General features: G+C 40.8%; 1 protein-coding gene across 1 annotated transcript in view; it reads right to left on the bottom strand.

The window, feature by feature from the left end:
- Positions 1-478: 478 nt before the first annotated feature.
- Positions 479-22,719, bottom strand: part of PCDH17 (protocadherin 17) — a 186,217-nt gene continuing 163,976 nt past the window's right edge. The window contains exons 5-6 of the mRNA XM_029283441.1: positions 19,056-19,130; positions 479-1,191 (exon numbers count right to left, since the gene is read on the bottom strand). Of these exons, the coding sequence (XP_029139274.1) occupies positions 536-1,191; positions 19,056-19,130 (731 nt within the window). The 3' untranslated portion in view covers positions 479-535. The remainder of the gene's footprint in view (positions 1,192-19,055; positions 19,131-22,719) is intronic.

Below are 22,719 nucleotides of genomic sequence, written 5' to 3'. Positions count from 1 at the left end.
CGGTCCTAAAAAATCTGATTCCATTTATCTTACTCCTTTCTCTTCGATTGTCAAAGTGGTCCCAATCTTTCTTTCTTTCTTTCTTTCTTTCTTTCTTTCTTTCTTTCTTTCTTTCTTTCTTTCTTTCTTTCTTTCTTTCTTTCTTTCTTTCTTCCTTCCTTCCTTCCTTCCTTCCTTCCTTCCTTCCTCCCTTTTTCTTTTTCTTTTTTTCTTTTTTAAAAAAACATACACCATATTGTTCTAATGGAAGTTTGGTAAAAAAAAACAAAAAACGAAACCAGTGTAATCTGAAAAAAAAGAGAAAAGAAAAAAGAAGAAAGAGCAGTGAAACAAACAAACTGGAGGGCACTTCAGATGTTCACTAAAAGCCTTAAAGCAGCATTGGTCTTTTGTTCATCCCTGTATAAATTTTTAGAACCAGGGGAGATTTATTTTTTTCTTTTTTTTTTTAACTTTTTTTAAATATATAATTCAGCAGAAGAAGCAAATCAATGCCAGACTGTCTTTTTGTTTGTTTGTTTGTTTCTGTTTTGCTTCATTTTCTCACAGCCACGGGGTCGTTTGCCCGACAGTCCTGCAAAAGCTTGTCGATCTCCCGCACCACTTCCTCCGCGTCGACGGACTCTCTCCCTAGTTCCCTGTTCGAACGGTCTATCTGTTCCAAGACAGAGTCCATATCAGCGGAGTCTCGGCTGACCCGGGAATGCACCTCGGCAAAGACCCTGGCCATCTGATCAGACGCCATGTAGGCAGCGTCTCTGGACTGTTTACTAGGTGACAGGTACTGACTGTTGGGTTCAGCCAAGGCCCCCGTTTTGACTTCACAACCATCCAGGGGTCCTTTCGTCGAAGGCTCGACGCAGGTCTTGGTTGGGCTGCTTGATGCTGAGGGGACCTCCTGGAGGAGAGGGCTCAGGGCACGTTTGGCTTTGAGATAAGGTTTCACGTTGGCAATGAGAATGGTGTGCTCTCGCTTGTCCTTCCCAAATGTACAAAAGGTCTTTTTCCCCGTGGGGTTCACAGTTTCGTAAGTCTCAGTCTCGACATTAGCTTCCACCGTGGGCACAAAGAGATTTGTTCGGTAGTCGGCGTTGTCTGCTTGGTTAGAGGCAGGGAACTGGGGCATCCAACATCTGTCAGAATGGCCAAGCACTCGGCATTCATCGGTGCAGTTAATGCATTCCTCTTGTTCTGCAAAACAAAGGAGAAACAACAAGGCTTTTAAAGTCATTTAATCAGCTGCCTTGATCTGGTCCCAGTCTGTTCGTTCAATGTGCAAGGCTTCCTGGGTGCAAACAGAAATTATAATCAAAACTTTTCAGGAAGGTGTCAGAAACCAATAGGTTGAGGGGCTTGGTTTATTGGAGCTCCTATCAAAGCATAACAGTGGTTGCATCACTCAATGGTTGTATCGCTTCAATAAACACTTGGTTTATTGGAGCTACCATCAAAGCACAACAGTGGTTGTATCACTCAGTGGTTGTATCGCTTCAATAAATGCTTGGTTTATTGGAACTACCATCAAAGCACAACAGCGGTTGTATCACTCAGTGGTTGTATGACTTCAATAAATGCTTGGTTTATTGAAACTACCATTAAAGCACAATGGTGGTTGTATCACTCCATTAAACGCTTGGTTTATTGAAGCTAATATCAAAGCACAACAGTGGTTGTGTCACTCAGTTGTTGTGTCACGTCAATATACGCTTGGTAGTACTTCCGGTTAGGCATCGTTGTGTGACGGACGCAGGAAGATGGGGGTCCGTCTTCCACGTTCGATTTCACCCCGCTGAGGGTCCTAAAAAGGGTCAAAAGTTGCCCCGGAGAGGTGACGAAGAAAGAAGGGACCCCCGTTGATTGCAAAATGGTGGCAGCCCTTCTGCTGGATCTGAGGAAGCCCTCCAAACTGGCTGGGATAAGATTGGCTACATTCATGTGGTCAGTTAGAAGCTGCTGACAACCGAAGATAAGCACTAACTAGCAATTTTTGAGCAACGTGGATGGAACTGGGTGACACTTTATCCTCTTTTTATGACCTTAACCCAAAGCAAAGAATCTTCCCCAATGCATTAACAGAGGGATAGAATGAAGATCACGTGAAGTGCTAATACCACTTTACAATGCCTTGGTAAGGCCACACTTGGAATACTGCATCCAGTTTTGGTCACCACAATGTAAAAAAACATGTTGAGACTCTACAAAGAGTACAGAGAAGAGCAACAAAGATGATCAGGGGACTGGAGGCTAAAACATATAAGGAACAGTTGCTGGAATTGGGTATGAGAAGGATGAAGGGTGACATGATAGCAGTCTTCCAATATCTCAGGGGCTGCCCCAAAGAAGAGGGAGTCAAGCTATTCTCCAAGGCGCCTGAAGGCAGGATAAGAAGCAACAAATGGAAACTAATCAAGGAGAGAAGCAACCTAGAACTAAGGAGAAACTTCCTGACAGTTAGAACAATTAACCAGTGGAACAGCCTGCCTCCAGAAGCTGTGAATGCTCCAACACTGGAAGTTTTTAAGAAGAGACTGGACAACCATTTGTCTGAAATGGTGTAGGGTTCCTGCCTGAGCAGGGGATTGGACTAGATGACCTCCAAGGTCCCTTCCAACTTTATTATTATTATTATTATTATTATTATTATTATTATTATTATTATTATTATTATTATTATTATTATTATTATTATCATCATCATCATCATCATCATCATCATCTTCATCTTCATCTTCATCATTATTATTACTATTATTATTTACTTACATACTAATCTTATAGGCTGCTCTACTCATAGTAGATTCTTATATTCAATACAGCTGTTGGATTAAAATCATATCTAAAATGCCCCAGGCAGTACTGGCAATCAACTGACATATACAGTAGACATTATCTTACAGGGAGAAACAAGTATCAAGTCCTGAAGGCACACTGAAAGATGATAGATTTTTGAAAACTCAAGAAGATGGAGGTAAACCAATGTTTTTTTCTAGATTGAGAAGACCCTACTCTGTGGATTCTGTAAATGGCAGCCTCTAAGAAGCAAGGCCTAGAAAGACACCTTTCTTAGATTGCAGGCAGAAAGCCATGGGATCATACATTCCTTGGATCAAACTCAAGAGTGTAGTAACCTGATCATACGTCAATGTAGTTTCCAAGAGAACAGTATAGATCAGGAGTCTCCACCCTTGGTAGCTTTACAATTTGTAGACTTGTAGACTTCAACTCTCAGAGGAATTGAAGTCTACAAGTTGGCTGAGGAATTCTGGGAGTTGAAGCCCACAATTTGTAAAGTTGCCAAGGTTTGAGACACCTGGTGTGGATCATTGTCCTCTGGGATAACAATGATTATTATAATGAGGATTAATTTTCCTAACCTACATCTCCTGGATTTTCTGGTGGTCTCCTAAGCATGATACAGCTTTTGAGGAGATCATCTTGGTGTAGCCACCTGCTGTGACTTAGTTCCATCAGGTTTTAATTCATTCTTATGATGTAATCTAAAATCCTGCCTTTGATGTCAAAACCTGCACACAGTTCCTGGAATGGGCTGGCCCAGTTTCTAAAATGAGATTGTTATAATGATCATTTAGAGAATGTTGTTCATGACATCTCTAAACAGGCTACTACTTATAATGATAGGTATTCCATTCATTGTGTGAATATAATAACCTTTGAAGAGAAGTACTTCATTAACTGTTCTTGCCATTATTTTGAGCAGAAATAAGCAGAGTGCCTGGAAATAGGATAGGTTCGAAGGAAACGAACACATAGGACATTCTTCCTAATGGTGTGAATTGTGCAAATCAATCTTCACATTGTTTTTTGGCACCAGCCCTCCCGTTCCCAAAGAGTAGAAAAGCTAGTTACACAATCTATATTTTTGTTGAAAACAGCAATAAATGCCTCTTTTGACAAGCTCACATTTAATACACAGTGGCAGAAAAATCCTTCCCTGTGTTATTATCGGCACAAAGTAATCTCATATTATTACATGACAGTCATCCAGCAAAACAATCCCAATTTAACAGGGATCTTCTGGGTGAAATTCAGCTTGCTTAATTTGTGTGAACCATTCCTACTTCTGCAGAATAAGCCACTGTTTGGTTATTGGATCTGCTGAGGAAAGATAAATCTTTGGAGTCTCTTAGCTAATCTTCATTGTTTTTTCAGGTTATATTCTCTGATCAGAGACTGAAAGGTCTCTGAGGCAGATGATGATAATGATAATAATGATAATAATGATGATAATGATAACAACAACAACAACAACGATGATGATGATGATGATGATGGAAGGGATCTTAGAGGTCTTCTAGTCCAACCCTCTGCTCAGGCAGGAAACTCTATACCATTTCAGACAGATGGCTGTCCAGTCTCTTCTTAAAAACTTCCAGTGTTGGAGCATTCACCACTTCTGGAGGCAGGTTGTTCCACTGATTAATTGCTCTAACTGTCAGGAAATTTCTCCTTAGTTCTAGGTTGCTTCTTTCCTTGATTAGTTTCCATCCGTTGCTTCTTGTCCTGCCTTCAGGCACGTTGGAGAATAGCTTGACTCCCTCTTCTTTGGGGCAGCCCCTGAGATATTGGAGCACTGCTATCATGTCCCCCCTTGTCCTTCTCTTCATTAAACTTGACATACCCAATTCCAGCAACCCTTTATATGTTCTAGCCTCCTTGTTGCTGTTCTCTGCACTCTTTCTAGAGTCTCAACATCTTTTTTACATCGTGTTGACCCAAACTGGATGCCATATTCCAAGTGTGGCCTTACCAAGGCGTTGTAAAGTGGTATTAACACTTCACATGATCTTGATTCTATCCCTCTGTTAATGCAGCCTAGCACTGTGTTGGCTTTTTTTGGCAGCTGCAGCACACTGCTGGCTCATGTTTAGGCGATTGTCCACTAGGACTCCGAGATCCCTCTCACAGTTGCTACTATTGAGCAAAGTACCCCCTATACTATACCTGGCATTTGTAAATATAAATGTAAATGAATATTTTTTTTCAGGAGAGACATAAACATGTTCCCTGTTCCGATAATCAAGAGATTTTAATATAATTGCATCCATTGGTGGGATTCAAATACGTGAACAATCGGTTCTCTGAATGAATGATGCTTCTGGAAGTCCATTCTGGGCCTGGGCAATAAAAAAATTAGCTACCAGTTCTGCCGAAGTGGTACGAACCGGCTGAATCCCACCACTGGTTGCATTTTACTCAATGTACTGTAAAACCTGGCTTTAAGCTATTGGTTTATCAATTCCATTCCCACAAGCCTTTTTTGATTCCCTTTATTGGACATACGGTGTAACCTGGGAACTGGATTTCCTGAAAATCAATAAGGCACAACATGAAAAGACACTTCACTAAGTATGTGAAAGCATTTGTGGGGCGGGTGGGAGAGGAGAGATTCAAAAGAGTCCAAATTCAATTAAATGAAGACCTATTTATTTTCAATAGGAACTTTTAAGCCCATATGTACTCAAGCCCATGTTCCCTTCTAACAAATGGTTTTTCAAAGTGCTTGCAATATTGACTGTACCACATTCTCTCTCTAAATGTGCAGGATGTTTATAGCTTGCATTCTGTTTATGCTGATATTTGTCTGTTGGTTTTTTTTATTCAATCTTTCTGCTCGCAGGATGTTCATATACTTGGTCCAGAAACAGCCTTTTAACAATTTATAAAGGTATAAAATGCAGGCGTAAACTGGGTTTTTTTTTATTATCAGATGCCTATTGCCACTTTTTCCATGAACAAAAGAAATGTTTTCTTGCTACTTCACTGGGATTCTTCTTTCTTTCTTTCTTTCTTTCTTTCTTTCTTTCTTTCTTTCTTTCTTTCTTTCTTTCTTTCTTTCTTTCTTTCTTTCTTTCTTTCTTTTTTTCTTCCTTCCTTCCTTCCTTCCTTCCTTCTCTTCCTTCCTCCCTCCCTCCTTCCTTCCTTTCCTTCCTTCCTTCCTCCCTCCCGCCTCCCTCCCTCCCTCCCTCCCTCCCTCCCTCCTTCCTTCCTTCCTTCCTTCCTTCCTTCCTTTCTCCCTCCTGCCTCCCTGCCTGCCTCCCTCCCTCCCTCCTTCCTTCCTTTCTCCCTCCCTCCTTCCCCCCCCCCTTCCTCCTTCATTCCTTCATCCCTCCCTCCATCCACAACTCAGATTAACTAAGTGTGGACTCTTGTTGAAGGGTATATTTATGTTTAAAGTACCAGTAACCTTCCATTTTAGGGATTTTTTGTAAAGGAATGCAGGATAGCGTTAACGAAGGCGTGGATAGGGCATTCCAGGAGGAACCGTGGTTTCCCAGTCCTTGGAAAGTAGGAAGTATGAATAAGAATCTCAGAAGAGCCACACATTGATTCTGCTTGATATTATAAGAAGGAAAAAAAAGAGAAACACTCATCACCCTATAACAATCCTGCATTTCTCTCCATGTCTGTTTCTTGACCTGGATTACCCCAAAGGACGGAGAGATTTCTAAGCACTAGATGAATTAAAGATGAAAGCATTAAAATTGTAGAAGGGAAAAATCTGCCCCACTACACTTTATTGAAATAGGCTATCATAACAGCATCTTGCAGGCCTGATCTTGCTTGACTTTGTCCCGTTCTTATACTCCAGTGAATCAGGGAGCTGTTGGCCTGAACCCCTTCTGAATTTATTTATTTATTTATTACAAAATTTATTTGTAAGGAGGCCGGAACTCATTGGTGGTCTCACGCTGCAATGGACAAGGACACACGTTCAATTTTGCAGCTATTAAGATTGTCGGATGAGCCGGCACAAAAACAGCCAGGGAATGATGGAAGCCTGGGAAACAAGTCCCATGTCAGTCAACAGGAGTGCTGATTTACCACCAGTCTATCAAGTAATTAGAAGGCGAGAGCTGGGTAGCATAGACAAATGACTTAAACACACCCCGGATCACCATCTAAAAAGCTACTTACAACAGGCACTATAAATACCCACACCCAGAAGAGCACAGCACGCCAGAGCTGTGGGGACATTTACATGCTCATTTCTGCCTTTTCAATGGATCCCAGTTCCTCATCAATTGCTAGAGAGAAGTTCCTTGAAGAGTCCGAACACTTGAACACAAAATCTCTGGTCCAAGTGACTGACCCAGATTGGGTCCTGCAAAATTTGTTTGCGGCCCAACAACTTTGGGCCACTTACTACATAAAACAAACAAACAAACTATATTCTTTCCAGGATTTAGAAAATGCTTGGGCCCTCTTTGCCTAGGCCAGGGGTAGGCAACCTGGGCTCTTTTATGACTCGTGGACTTCAACTCCCAGAATTTCTGAGCCAGCCACGCTGAGGGGAAAAGGAGAGGTTTCCATGCTGAGCCATGCTGGCTCAGGAATTCTGGCAGTTGAAGTCCACGAGCCATAAAAGGGCCATAGTTCCCCCATGCTGGCTCAGGGATTCTGGGAGTTGAAGTCCATCGGTCATGAAGGGGCCATAGCTCCCCCATGCTGGCTCAGGAATTCTGGGAGTTGAAGTCCATGAGTGATAAAAGGGCCATAGTTCCCCCATGTTGGCTCAGGAATTCTGGGAGTTGAAGTCCACGAGTCATAAAAGGGCCATAGTTCCCCCATGTTGGCTCAGGAATTCTGGGAGTTGAAGTCCATCGGTCATGAAGGGGCCATAGCTCCCCCATGCTGGCTCAGGAATTCTGGGAGTTGAAGTCCACGAGTCATGGAAGAGCCAAGGTTGCCTACTCCTGGCCTAGGCTATGATTCTTGCATATGGTGAAAAAAAAGGGGAGTAGCCTTTGCCCTCGAGCACCCCCCCACCTCTGCACGTCTTCCCCATTTCTTCAATAGGGCTGAACACAGACCAGCAGCTTCCCTCCCCCCCTCCCTGCTTTCTTCCTTTATGCCTTTGTGCTGAAAACAGAGCTGACGTATTGATTATCATACCTTACAAGCTGCTTACCACAAATATTAGCCTCGCGGGTTGATTTGCAGCAAGCTGGGAGATCAGGGAAGAACATTAAAAAAAAGATAGTTTTATACGAACAGTGTTTTGTTTTTTGGCTGGGGTTTTTTTGTTTTTTGTTTTGGTATCCTTAAAAGAAGAAACAAGAAACTCTCTCCTCCAGAGCCAATTAGCACTGCCCAGGGCTAAATTAGCATTTTCGAGAAATTGGGATCCATCGCAAAGGCAGAAATAAATATGTAAGTGTCCCCACAGCTCTCGTTGTGTTGCAAATCTGGGTCGGAAGAGTGATATGCTCCGCTGGTCTTTATCAGAATCCAAGCTTACCTGCCTCCCAGGTGCAAACAAACCCTGAACAGTTCAAGTGTGTACAACGAAGAGCAACAGCCTGGAGGCTTTTCTCTGTCTCTAGAGACGGCAAGGTAAACAACCAGAAATGCGGTGTGCACGTTAGGGAGAGAACCATTCCGAATATAGATCAGAGAAATTAGCCACCAAGAAGAAAAAAGAAAAAAGAAAAAAAAAAGAAAGCAAGTCACACAGGATGGAGTGCAGCTGGTAAATCGGAGCCACTAAACGCAGAGCAGAGTATCCAGAGTCGTCCAATAAATAGATACAGTGCCACTAACTACAGGAGAAAAGACTTTGGGGACAGTGCAAAGAAAAGCAACTAAGATGATTAAGGGCCTGGAGACAAAAAAAAACAACAACCAAAAACATATGAAGAACGGTTGCAGGAAGTTGGGTATGGCCAGTCTAGAGAAAAGAAGGATGAGGGGGTGAGATGACCGCAGTGTTCCAGTATTTGTGGAGCTGCTATAAAGAAGAGGGGATCTCCTTATTTTCCAAAGCACCAGAAGGCAGGACAAGAAACAAGATCTTTGTCGTTCAGGGTTGAACTGTGGGGTCCTTGGTGCTCTCTGAGCTTGGTGGTTTTCTTGCCGATGTTTCATTATCTAACTCAGGGGTAGTCAACCTTGGCTCTTTTATGACTCATGGACTTCAACTCCCAGAATTCCTGAGCCAGCATGGCTGGCTCAGGAATTCTGGGAGTTGAAGTCCATGAGTCATAAAAGAGCCAAGGTTGACCACCCCTGATCTAACTAATGCTGATGATGTTACCTAGTTTAGTAATGAAATATCTTCAAGAAAACCACCAAGCTGACAGTGTACCAAGGACCCCTCATCATCCACTATTTGAGGGACTGCCACAAAGAAGAGGGGGTCAACCTCTTCTCCAAAGCACCAGAAGGCAAGACAAGAAACAATGGATGGAAAGTCATCAAGGAGAGAAGCAACCTGGAATGAAGGAGAAACTTCCTAACAATGAGGACAATTAACCAGTGGAACAGCTTTGCCTTCAGAAGTTGTGGGTGCTTCATCACTGGAGGCTTTTAAGAAGAGACTGGACAGGCACCTGTCTGAAATGATATAAGGTCTCCTGCTTGAGCAAGGGGTTGGACTAGAAGACCTCCAAGGTCCCTTCCAGCTCTATTCTGATTGAAATGACCATCTTTTCTGGCCTGTGGAATATTGGAAAAAAATATAATGAGGGTGGGTGGGCAAAGAAGTCCTTAATTTTGCAATTTCCACATTGGGCAAATGATGCATTTGGCATTTCAACAGCAAGACGGTCAATGAACATAACTTTGCCCTGACACACATTCTCTGCACGTTGAAATCATTTTCACTTCTACTCCTTGTATGCAATGTTCAGACAACACAGCTGATTCTAGCCAAAACATGATCAATACGGCTTCTGCCTTTTTAAAAAATTTGTCTTTAACCTTATTTGCATCTTTTCCCCTCTAGGTTTAAAAGAGCCATCAAAGGAAGTAGAGGAAGAACACCCATAGTTCCGTTTTCACTGATCTGCTACCAGTTCCTGAATCACTCCAGTCTAGTTTCAGTGGGAGATCGTATGGAAATAGAAAATGATTACACCTCAGGAAGGTAACGAAAGGTTTAAAATCAACCACACACACTGATGGCCATTTGTTTTGCTAAGTTTATTAGAAAGATGGAAAACGAAGCAGTAGGCAAAAGAGCTGCTAACTTATTGGGAAAGTTGACTCTGCATCTATTTCTCCATTTCAATCTATGGTTTTTTTTCCAACTCGGCAACTTTAAGATGTGTGGACCTCAACTCCTGTCTTGCTGGGGGATTCTGAGAGTTGAAGTCCACACATTTTAAGTTGTCAAGTTTGAAACCCACTTAATCTAAATTCTCCATATTGGTCTGTACCTTATCCAGCTGCAAGATTGCCTATAATTTTACAAAGGAATGAAAACAGAAATTCAGTGTTGATATATCAAACCGAGTGAACGTGTAAAATAATAGGGTCCTCCACAATCCCCAAAGCATTTTGGAAAGGGCCCCAGTGACTTGACTAGCCTTCAAAGACACTTTCCCATCAAAAGTGGTCGTAAGCAGCTGAGAGCAAAAGAATTGAGGCCTTTGAACTATGGTGCTGGAGAAGACTCCTGCGAGTCCCCTGGACTGCACGGCGATCAAACCTGTCAGTCCTAGAGGAGATCAACCCTGACTGCTCTTTAGAAGGCCAGATCCTGAAGTTGAAACTCAAGTACTCTGGCCACCTAATGAGAAGGAAGGACTCACTGGAGAAGAGCCTGATGCTGGGAAAGATGGAGGGCAATAGAAGAAGGGGACGACAGAGAATGAGGTGGATGGATGGAGTCACTGAAGCAGTGGGCGTGAGCTTAAATGGACTCCAGAAGATGGTAGAGGACAGGAAGGCCTGGAGGAACATTGTCCATGGGGTCGTGATGGGTCGGACACGACTTCACAACTAACAACAACAATAAGCAGCTATGAACATGACATGAAGGAAACTGGCATCCAGTTTCAGAAAATGGATGAATCCAAGGACCCAACTGATTAGGTCAAGAACAACTAAAATGATCAAAGGCCTGGAGACTAAAACATATGAAGAACGGCTGCAGGACTTGGGTTTGGCTAGTCTAAAGAAAAGAAGAAACAGGGATCACATGATAGTAGTATTCCAATATTTGAGGGGCTGCCAAAGCACCAGAGGGCAAGACAAGAAACAATGGTTGGAAACTGACCAAAGAGATGAGATGAGATGAGATAAGATAACCTTTATTGTCATTTTTTTTTACTGTAGGCACAACAGCACACATCAAAAATGAAATTTAGTTGCCCGCTCTCAAAGTGAAACACATACATGACACACACCTAAACATACTATGTACAACATATGTATAGACCCACACCTCTACATATACATAGCAAATAAATATTAAATACTGTCCATCTTGAATATATAACGGAAGGAGGAAGCTTGAGAGTTCACAAGGTTAATGCTGTATGGAATGAAACTATGGCCGAATCTGGATGTTCCGCAACCTAGAATTAAGGAGAAAGTTCCTGACAGTGAGGACAATTAACCAGTGGAACAGAAGTTGCCTTCAGATATTTTGGAAAAAGTGCAGAGAAGAGCAACTAAGATGATTAAGGGCCTGGAGACTAAAACATAACCCTAACCCTAACCCTAAGAACTGCTCCAGGAACTATATATGGCTAGTCTAGAGAAAAGAAGGACTAAGGGATAACATGATAGCAATGTTCCAATATAAAGAAGAAGGGATCACCTTATTTTCCAAAGCACCAGAAGGCAAGACAAGAAACTACAGATAGAAACTAATCAAGGAGAGAAGCAACCTAAAACTAAGGAAAACATTTCTTAAAAAATTTCCTTGGTTGTAAGAACAATCAAGCAGTGGAATGGCTTGCCTTGTGGATGCTTCATCACTGGAGGTTTTTAAGAAGAGACTGGACAGCCACTTGTCTGGAATGGTATAGGGTTTCCTGCTTGAGCAGGGGGTTGGACTAGATGACCGCCAAGGTCCCTTCCAGCTCTATCCTGTACGTATGTAGATATTATGAGTTGTGTGCTCAAATAGCTGCTTTTGAACCCAAACCCTTGTGATATGAAGGATGTATACATGTCTATTGCTTAAATAATCATTTGAAAGAAAGGAAAAGAAAGTTGGTATTCATATGAAATAAGTATATTTTAAAAGTCAAGATTCATTTCCCCTATTCACTCATTCATTAAAACGAACTACATCTCTCTTTTGAATTTGCCATAGTTTACAATTTCATTTTATAATTCATATTACACTTACTACATTTCCTGACATTTATATTCTCTTAAGAGCTTAATGTGATTTTTGGAGTTTTTAAAATGATATATTCTACTCCATTACTTACAATTAATTACTGTTGCACTGGGAAAAAAATGTCATTTATGTGATCCTTGTAAATTCCTTGTTCGTGCTTTTACTTGTATTTTATTTTATTTTATTGCATCTTCTTTTGTTCTTTCTCCTTCATTGTTCATATATTAAAAAAAGTTTAATAAAATATCATTCTATTCTGTTTTATTCTATTCTATTCTATTTTCCAATATTCTATTCTATTCTATTTTCCAATATTCTATTCTATTCTATTCTATTCTATTCTATTCTATTCTATTCTATTCTATTCTATTCTATATTCCAATATTCCAATATTCCAATATTCTATTCTATTCTATTCTATTCTATTCTATTCTATTCTATTCTATTCTATTCTATTCTATTCTATTCTATTCTATTCTCATCCTGTCTTCAAACATCAGTTAAATTATGTTTAAATGTTCACACAACCTTCCTATTATATTATGATGGATCTTGACATAATGTATGTTCACATTTATCCTAATATTTTAAATTTATATCCTTTAATTGCAGGCATTTATTCCTCATTGGTAGCTGACCCAACATTGATTCAAGTACATGAAGGAAAAAAAAAACATTTCTTAAATGCTTTTATTCACTCTGTCTTAGAGTTCTTCTTTTCACGTAGAAGGTTAGATTCAAGTGTTTAACTTTAGCTTCCATTGTTATCGTAAATATGCCACTTTGCAATCTCTCTCATGAGTCTTGAACTTTGTGTGTGCCAGGTTTTTGAACCATTCAGTGGAATCTAAACTCAACTGGGACAGAAATATTTGGAGAGAGAAAGGTAGAAATTTAAGATTGAATGGATGTCTTGGCTGCAGTTTGGCGAGATATAAGGGTATATTTTGAACTGGCGTTTCTTCATTTCAGACATCTCCAGTTGGACATTTCTTCTGTGGAAGAAATGGACTGACGTGTCCACGAAAACTTCCCTCTCCTTTGAATGCTGCAGAGTCCACAGCTTAAACAACGTATCTGTGAACCAGAAACAATCACTACAGTTCCATGAATAATCAACATTTTTTGGGGGTCCAAGGTGATGGCTGATATCTCCTATTCTGCCAACTCTAGCAGTTGCAACAGCTATAGAAAGTCTCTAAAAATCAATATTAAAAATGCATTAAAAAGAGCCTTGTTTTTCAGAAGTAGCCTGTGCACTGAAAGCACTCATTACTATATTTATAACTTCAATAGAAGCTAAAATGATGGGTGTTCTGACATGCCCTAAGGGTAATTGACAGGGCTTTTTTTTCTCATAGAATGCCCAGAATGGCGTTCCGGCACCTTTTTTGGATGGAACCTTGTAGGGTAGGTAAGGCGGGTTGTATGACGTGTGTGAGTTCCGGCACCTTTTTTTTTTTTTTTTAAGAAAAAAAGCACTGGTAATTAATATATCCAGTTTTCAAAATTGTGAGCCCACAGAATAATAGAGTTGGAAGGGACCTTGAGGGTCTTGTAGTCCAACCCCCACCCCTGACACACACACACACAGGCAGGAACCCTAAACCATTCCAGACAAATGACTGTATGATCTCTTCTTAAAAACCTCCAATGATGGAGTATCAACAGCTTCTGAAGACAAGCCATTCTACCGATTGTTCTCACAGTCATGAAATTCCTCCTTAGTTCTAGGTTGCTTCTCTCCTTGATTAGTTTCCATCCGTTGCTTCTTGTCCTGCCTTTGGTGCTTTGGAGAATAAGTTGACCCCCTCATATCTTGTAGCTACAGAAGTCTTGAGAGTGGATAAGGTTACGTTTGGTGTGTTGTGAATGGGTGGGTTTAATGGTATACTTGCCTCCAAGACCTTTCTATCTCTCCCAAGCCTTGGCCCACTCATTTTTGCTGTGCGGACCTCAAACAATTGCTGAAATTGTCTATAAATTGGGTATAAGTTGGTGTAAGTACTCCTCTATGTTTTTTTTTACAAGAACAATCAACTGAAATGTTTCATCTGCAGCGGAATTTATCTTTATCTTTAATTACGATTGATCTTGACATAAATAAACAAATTGAGTTCTCTCTCCGCTGAAACTCTGTTATTAAACACAAAGGTCTGGAATCTGCATATTTACATTGGCCTAGGTGCTTTTCGTTTTTTTTCCGTTATGGAAAGCAATTAGGAGGCTTAGATTAGAAAACTGATTAGCAATGAATCTAGAATATGACGGCTTTTTTTAAAAAAAAATGCTGAAGGGGGAGAAATTAAATTGTGCAAAGCTTTCAGTTTTAGTTAGTATTGGCATGAGACACGTTGGTAAATGAGCTGAGAAATGTCCACAACCCCACATTAATGTAGAAAATCCAACGTGTTGATTTCCAAACACAATCTGCATGATATTGAAAAGTGTTTTTCCTGTCTATTATACAGTAGTGGCCAAAATTGTGGAAACCTTTTGGGGAAAAGTGTACAGTAGAAATGCCACCTTTGGTTAAATGTCCACCAATTTTTTCTAACTGTAGCCTTGTTCACTTAATCATACTATTTTACATCGCTTTCTGGGCAACCAGTCAACTCTTTGCACCGTTCCTTTAATTTTATTACGTTTTACAAGCTCACTAAACGAAAGAACACAAAAAAACCCAACCAACTTGATAGCGATCACATAACACACTGACAAATGTCCTCCTCTCAGCTTCAATACATAATAATAATAATAATGATAAAGTTGGAAGGGACCTTGGAGGTCATCTAGTCCAACCCCCTGCTGAGGCAGGAAACCCTATACTATTTCGGACAAATGGTTGTCCAGTTTCTTCTTAAAAACTTCCAGTGTTGGAGCATTCACAGCTTCTGGAGGCAGGTTGTTCCACGGGTTAATTGTTCTAACTGTCAGGAAGTTTCTCCTTAGTTCTAGGTTGCTTCTCTACTTGGTTAGTTTCCATCCGTTGCTTCTTGTCCTGCCCTCAGGCGCTTTGGAGAATAGCTTGACTTCCTCTTCTTTGGGGCAGCCCCTAAGATATTGGAACACTGCTATCATGTCCCCCCTCGTCCCCTTGGCTTATTGCCAAAGCAAGATGACACCTGATTGGCTCTCTAAACACTCATGCTGATTGGCTACAATCAGATGAAGGAAAGCTACCTGATATCAACCTAAGCAAGTTGTGCTTCCTTTTTCTGGTTATATGGCTATCACTTTTCATAGAATACACTACAGATAATTGAACAAACTATGTTGCATTACATTCTTGATTAAATTATCTTTCCATTGATATATAATTATATGGTACTACTCCCAAAAAAGGGGGTGTTATTAGCCATCAAACCTCAAAAATACATTTTTCCCAAAAGGTTTCCACAATTTTGGCCACTACTGTATATTCTATTATGCGTTTCCATTGCCTGTGGCAAGTCCTTTTTTCTCTTGCACCTGTTCCATAAGGACTCCTAAAGCAGGTGCCTTACCTTGCCTTTTGAACGTTACCTTTAATGACTCCGAACGGCTCCCTACCTCTACAGCAACCATCATCAATTAGGATTTCACCCAAAAAGACTAAAAAAACCCATCAGGGAACCAATGACGTTGAGCAGAGCGCATATTTCAGTGACAGCCGCCAGCAGCTTCTGAAGCCACGACACAAATCTGGAAAATGGGTGAGCTATTTTAAACACAAAGACCTCCATCTACTTCCAGCGCTTTTGAAGGGTCCCCCACAGCCATGCCGGTCACACGGACGGTACCATGACTTCAGGAAAAAGTGAAGTCAATCTTACTTTTTGTGAAGTCAATCTTACTTTGTAAGATATTTGTGCAGGGCTTAAACTTTATGTACAACAACACCAGAAACAAAAGAAATGATAGACATGATAGGAGAGTATTTCCTTCGGATACACTTATTATCCTTGGGAAAGGACCAGACATGAATTTGAAAGAAAAAAAACAGAATATGTTTGAGGGCAGATAATAACAGAATCATCGGAATAACAGAATAACAGGATTGGAAGGGACCTTGTAGGTCTTCTAGTCCAACCCCCTGATCAGACAGGAAGTCCTATATCATTTCAAACAAATGGTTGTCCAGTCTCTTCTTAATGAGTGAGTAGGCATATATAAAAGGTTTGACAGTGTCTTCATGTTCACTGCTTCAAATTCAATTAACCAGTGGAACAGCTTGCCTTCAGAAATTGTGGGCGCTCCATCACTGGAGGTTTTTAAGAAGAGACTGGACAGTCACTTGTCTGAGATGGTATAGATTCTCCTGTGTGAGCAGGGGGCTGGACTAGAAGACCTCCAAGGTCCCTTCCAGCTTCTATTCTATTCTATTCTATTCTATTCTATTCTATTCTATTCTATTCTATTCTATTCTATTCCATTCCATTCCTTTCCTTTCTGTCTTATCCTATCCTATCCTATCCTATCCTATCCTATCCTATCCTATCCTATCCTATCCTATCCTATCACATCACATCACATCACATCACATCACATCCCACCACATCCCATCCCACTCTACTCTACTCTACTCTACTCTACTCTACTCTACTCTACTCTACTCTACTCTACTCTACTCTACTCTACTCTACTCTATTCTAAAATCAAATATTTATTTTGGTCATAGACCAGCATGATGGTGATGGTGATGACAATGTTATCCATTCAGTCATGTCCAACTCTTGGTATGTCAGAACTGCCATCATTCACTTGAGCTTCGCATTCACTAGTCTGCCATGAACTATGGGGGGTGGGAGAGCCGGTCAGCAGGGGGAAAGGCTAACTACTCGTCATACCTTCCAGAGACACCATCTCAAGGTCCATCTCAAGGTCAAAACACACTGGCAATGGAATGTTAACAGCTCACCAACCAGCCTGCTGTTGAAGGGACAGTTCCCAAAACAATTTATTCGAAAGTAATTGGAGGGGAGGAAGTGGATGGGGAAAATTAACCAGGAAAGTTTGGCGTGCGAACTTCAGTTCTGGCTTTGCTATACTGTAATCCACTTGGCCTTTAGCAAAGTAAACCTTTCACAACAAATGGAGTCAAGAGTCATTCTTACTTAAGGGACCAAGCTGGGGTAGGACTGACAGGATGAGTCTATGGGCCAGGTCTCTCCACATCTTCCGATCTTGCACTACATCTTTGAGTTGTTCTACGCTCTGACTGGTGTCAGCTTTGATGGTACCAGCATAACTCCATTCTTCCTTTAGCACAAATTATCCCCCTCTTTCCATATGTTTCTGCCACTTCTCCCTACATTTGTGGATGAAAATTGTAATTCATTAGCTCTGACAGTCTGTGCGAACACTTTTCCTGGAAAGAGCTTGAGGAAAATATGGCATACATTATTTGGTAGACTTAATTCTGCTCCATCAGAGCTGAAATGGCAGTGCAAAAGTGTAGCTCATATGGAAAAAGATCAGAGACTTTTTTTTTTTACAGCTCATCCATTAAGGAACCTCTGCATATAAAACGTACTTTTAATCTATGCGTCAACGCAAAATTATCCCTTTGTGATTAAAAATCTGCAAACAATTCTTTCAGGAAGGTATGTGGTTTTTTTTTCAACCTCTCAAGCTGTCTAGAAAGAGTGCAGAGAAGAGCAACAAAAATGATCAGAGGATGGAGGCTAAAATCTATGAAGAACGGTTGCAAGAACTGAGTATGTTTAGTTGAATGAAAAGGGCTAGGGGTGACATGCTAGCAGTGTTCCATTATCTAAGAGGTTGCCAGCAAGAAAAGGGGGTCAACCTATTCTTCAAAGCACCTGAAGGCAGAACAAGAAAAAAAATGGATGGAAACTAATCAAGGAGAGAAGCAACCTAGAACTAAGGAGAAATTTCCTAGCAGTGAGAACACCGAATCGTTGTTCTCCAGAAGTTGTGACTGCTCCAACACTGGAGGCTTTTAAGAAGAGACTGGACAACTGTTTGTCTGAAATTGTATCACGTTTCCTGCTTGAGAATGGGCTGGACTAGAAGACCTCCAAGTTCCCTTCCAACTCTGTTATTCTGTTATTCATTCTCTCACCCTGACCTCTTGGAGTAGTGCTTTCAGGAAGCAACAGAAATAAAAAAGAAAGGTCTTTTTCAAACAAACAATTAAAGAAAAAAAATTGAGTGGAGAATAACTACTTAGAGAAAAGATTGCTAGGCACCCAAAGTTGTTCATATTTAGAGCTCCTACATACAGTAGTGGCCAAAATGGTGGAAACCTTTTGGGGAAAAGTGTACAGTAGAAATGCCACCTTTGGTTAAGTTTCCATCAATTTTGTCTTCTAATTTATTTATAACTGTAGTCTTGTTTACTTAATAATACTATTTTACATCACTTTCTGGGCAACCAGTCAACTCTTTTGCACCATTCCTTTAATTTTATTACGTTTTGCAAGTTCACTAAATGAAAGAACACAAAAAAACCCCAACCAATTTGATAGCCATCACATAACACACTGACAAATGTCCTCCTCTCAGCTTCAATACATGACATCAAGAACTGGATCCTACTGTGATCTGATTGGCTCATGGCCAAAACAAGATGACACCTGATTGGCTCTCTAAACACTCACGCTCATTGGCTACAATCAGATGAAGGAAAGCTACCCGAGATCAACCTAAGCAAGTTGTGCTTCCTTTTTCTGGTTATTTGGCTATCACTTTTCATAGAATACAATACAGATAATTGAACAAACTATGTTGCATTACATTCTTGATTAAATTATCTTTCCATTGATATATAATTTTATGGTACTATTCCCAAAAAAAGGAGTGCTATTAGCTATCAAACCTCAAATGTACACTTTTCCGAAAAGGTTTCCACAATTTTGGCCACTACCGTAATTCATAAACGAAGTGTCAAAGTTAGCATTTAACATACTAATGCATAAATCCATCAAAAAGTAGGAAAAAGGGTTTTTTTTACCAGAAAATTTTCCTTCCTTACAGCGGGCCGGTCCACAAATCCCAACAATGGGTCTTTGGCCTCTCCCTTGCTGTTCTGGAGAAAAATTGGATCTGTGAGTTAAAAGAAGGAACATGCTATTTGACCCAGCCCAACCACCCTTTTGTAGCTATTTTTTAAATTATTTTTTTTTCCAAAAAAACATTTACAACAGTAATTCTTAAAACAAAACCTCATAAATGTAAGCCATGCTTGATATACCACATGGATCTTGAATGGGCTGAAATCTGGAAACGGTTTACGAATCTGATGCATTTGTTTCACGCTTATTTGTTTTATTTATTTATTAAATTTGTTTGTGGGCCATCTTGCCACCCAGGAGATGCTGGGTGGCTTCCAACATTAAAAGGAAACCGTGAATATATGTATAAATATATAACGCAGGGGTCTTCAAACTGGGCCCTTTTATGACTTGTGGACTTCAACTCCCAGAATCCCTCAGCCAGGCACGCTGGCTCAGGAATTCTGGGAGTCCACAAGTCATGAAGAGGCCATAGTTCCCCATGCTGGCTGAGGAATTCTGGGAGTTGAAGTCTGCAAGTCATGAAGGGGCCATAGTTCCCCCGTGCTGGCTCAGGAATTCTGGGAGTTGAAGTCCGCAAGTCATAAAAGGGCCAAGTTTGAAGACCACTGATATAACATCACAGTAAACATAAATTCAACCTCTGTGACAATTTCAGTTTCACTCAAAAGTCCTTAGCTTCCCTTAGTTTACTTCACTGAGCTTTGACTTTGGCCATGCAAAATTAAAATTCTACTGTGTTTAGTAGTAAATGAATGGGCTTTTTTTTTTTGTTTCCAAATTTCAAACCAAGACATGCCTTCATTTCATGTCAGAACAAAATTTGCAAACCCATTACACCTTTTAATTTGAAGATTTCTCCATACGTGTTTCAGCATAAAAATATGGTGGATATTTCACCGGACTCATTACCAGCAAAGAACAGATCGAAAGAAACACATGGAGTTCTATTTGATTCCATCTACTCTCCTCATCTCAGCCCCACCTGCTAAAAATTATAACCTCCACTTGAAGCTTGCACACTCTGCTTGGAACACATTCCAAGAGCCATTCTTCATCATATTGATTAATCCAAATTTGACAGTCTTCGCTGGGTTTATGGCAATGCCGAAGCAAACAAATAAGTTTGAATGGAGGATATCTTAATCTCCATTGATTGATTTGCAGCTAAGTTCTTAATGTGAACAGGAGTGAAACTCTTACACAAACCCATTTTGTTCAACATCTATTAACTGAAATATCAAATGAAATATTTGAACATGTCCTAGAAGGATGTTGTAGCCATTTGGAATATACTGGCTGTACTACACCATGTATTCTTCAGATATGATTTACTGATTATAGCACATTTGGATCCTATAATGCACAGAGTCATAAATTATAGCTCATAAAGCATAAACCCAAATCAAAACACCTGTGGTCTAGAGAAGATCTATACCAGTGGTGGCGAACCTATGGCACATGTGCCAGAGGCAGCACTCAGAGTCCTCTCTGTTGGCATGCACGCCACCACTGCCAGCAGCAGGTCCATCAGGCTGCCACCCCCACCCAGAGTAGGAGCCCTGGCCAGCACAAAGGAGGTGAAGCGGCCGACTAGCAAGCTCGAGTAGAGGTGGTAGAGCAGAGGTCAACAACCATTGTTGATTGGTGGACTGGAAGAAAAGGGAGGGGGAAGCATTTTACATGCGTGCATGCGTGACTGGGACCGCAAGCACGCACACACTGCAAATGGGGCGGGGCTAGTGCCTGTGTGATACTCACTAGCCCTGCCCCTTTCTTGCATGGTGCAGCGCCTTGTATTTGCACCCCGCGGTGCTGCGGCGGCCATTTTTGCACCTTGCAGCACGGTGGCCCATTTTTGCGCCCCCAGTTTTTGTGTGCCAGAGGCGGCTCTCAGAGGTGCCTCCCTGCCTCCCCCTGAGGGCACTACAATGCTGATGCAGCCCACTTTGCGATAAATAAGTGGGTTTGGGGTTGGGGTTTGGGCACTCGGTCTCTAAAAGGTTCACCATCACTGATCTATACTGCCATTGCATAGTAAAATTAGGGCTTTATATGAAGGTATTTTTTAATAGAGTCAGGTTAATCCTCTGTCTTGTAATTCAAAAGGCCAAACTTATTCTCTGTTAATTATGTTAGAAAAGTTACCTTGCCCAGCACTGCTATTCAACCTGAGGAAATTTAGTGTCCTAATAGCATTAGATGACATGTCTGTGGAAATTCTCCGTCATCCAGGTCATAGTTATCCCAAAGGTGCTTTTTCACGAGGCAACTGGACTTTCTTGTTTACCTTTGAAGACGTTTTGCTTCTCATCCAAGAAGCTTCTTCAGCTCTGAAGAGCTAAAGAAGCTTCTTGGATGAGAAGCAAAACGTCTTCAGAGAAAACAGTTGCCTCATGAAAAAGCACCTTTGGGATAACATTAGATGACATGAAAGTTGCAGAGAGTGGAACAATCCTGTTACTGTACTTCAGTGTTTCTCAACCTTGGCAACTTTTAAGATGTGAGGACTTCACCTCCCAGAATTCCCCAGCTTAAGCTTGTCAAGGTTGAGAAACACTGCCATGAAGTAACACCAAGATTAACACAGTTATGATGGAGTTCCAGGCTCACTCAAGCTGCTGGTGATGACTTACAACGCCCTACGTGATGTCCTGATTACATCAGAAACCAAATGTCTGATAAGAACACCGTGAGAGGTCCTCACGCCATGTAAGATTAGAGGACCACCCTCTCTGTGTGGCTCCTGTCTTCCTTCTCCTGAAAAGTTCATGAAGACTTTCCTGCTCGTCGTTCTATAAAACTATCAAAACAAGTTGGTTCAACAACTAGGTCTGAACTAAACATTTATGTCAGTCATTGGGGAAGGTTGAGTGTCTCTGTGATCTTATGAACTCGGGTTTTTCTTTGTTCTGCTAGTCAGAGTCTGTAGACAGGGGCAGATTGCAAAGACCGTGACATAAATAAATAATTTCTATGGTTGATTTAACAGTATCCTTTGGCTCCATCCAGCTATTCACCTTTACGTACGAGCTGTTAAGCCTCATAACAAGGAACACACCTCCCTAGCTTAATCCTGTAGTGTCTATTTTGCTGTGGAAATATATTACCCTACTTTTGTTTTAATCAGTGTTTGATCTCAAGGCCAAACGACATGTTACATGAGAGATTCATAATCACAAGCGAAAAAGAAAACCCAGGAAGAGTTGTTCCATTTCCTGAAACAAAACAAAACAGAAATAAAGGGAATTAAAAAAATAAATAAATCAGTACTCCCAGCTGTCCTTACTCACATGGAAATTGAGCTGGATATACCCATATTTTTTGCATTTTAAGGCCAATATGATTGAAACAAAGCTGCATTGATGGACGTTTACCGATTTTGCATAATAGATACCTGTCTCTTTTATTTATTTATTTATTTATTTATTGTTCGAATTTATATCCCGCCCTTCTCCTTGCGGACTCAGGGCGGCTGACAATCAATTAAAAACACCAATAACAACACAAAATTTAAAATTAATTAAAATGAAATATTTAACTTGTCTAATTTAAAATATAATTAAAAACTCCTCTAAAAACCCCTCTTAAAAATTACCCTAG

The sequence above is a fragment of the Protobothrops mucrosquamatus genome, unplaced genomic scaffold (genome assembly GCF_001527695.2).
Source record: "Protobothrops mucrosquamatus isolate PMUCROS unplaced genomic scaffold, P.Mucros_1.0 scaffold89, whole genome shotgun sequence".
In the NCBI taxonomy this organism is placed as follows: domain Eukaryota; kingdom Metazoa; phylum Chordata; class Lepidosauria; order Squamata; family Viperidae; genus Protobothrops; species Protobothrops mucrosquamatus.
Note: the sequence above shows the minus strand (reverse complement) of the source record. Positions and strands in the feature narration are given on the sequence as shown.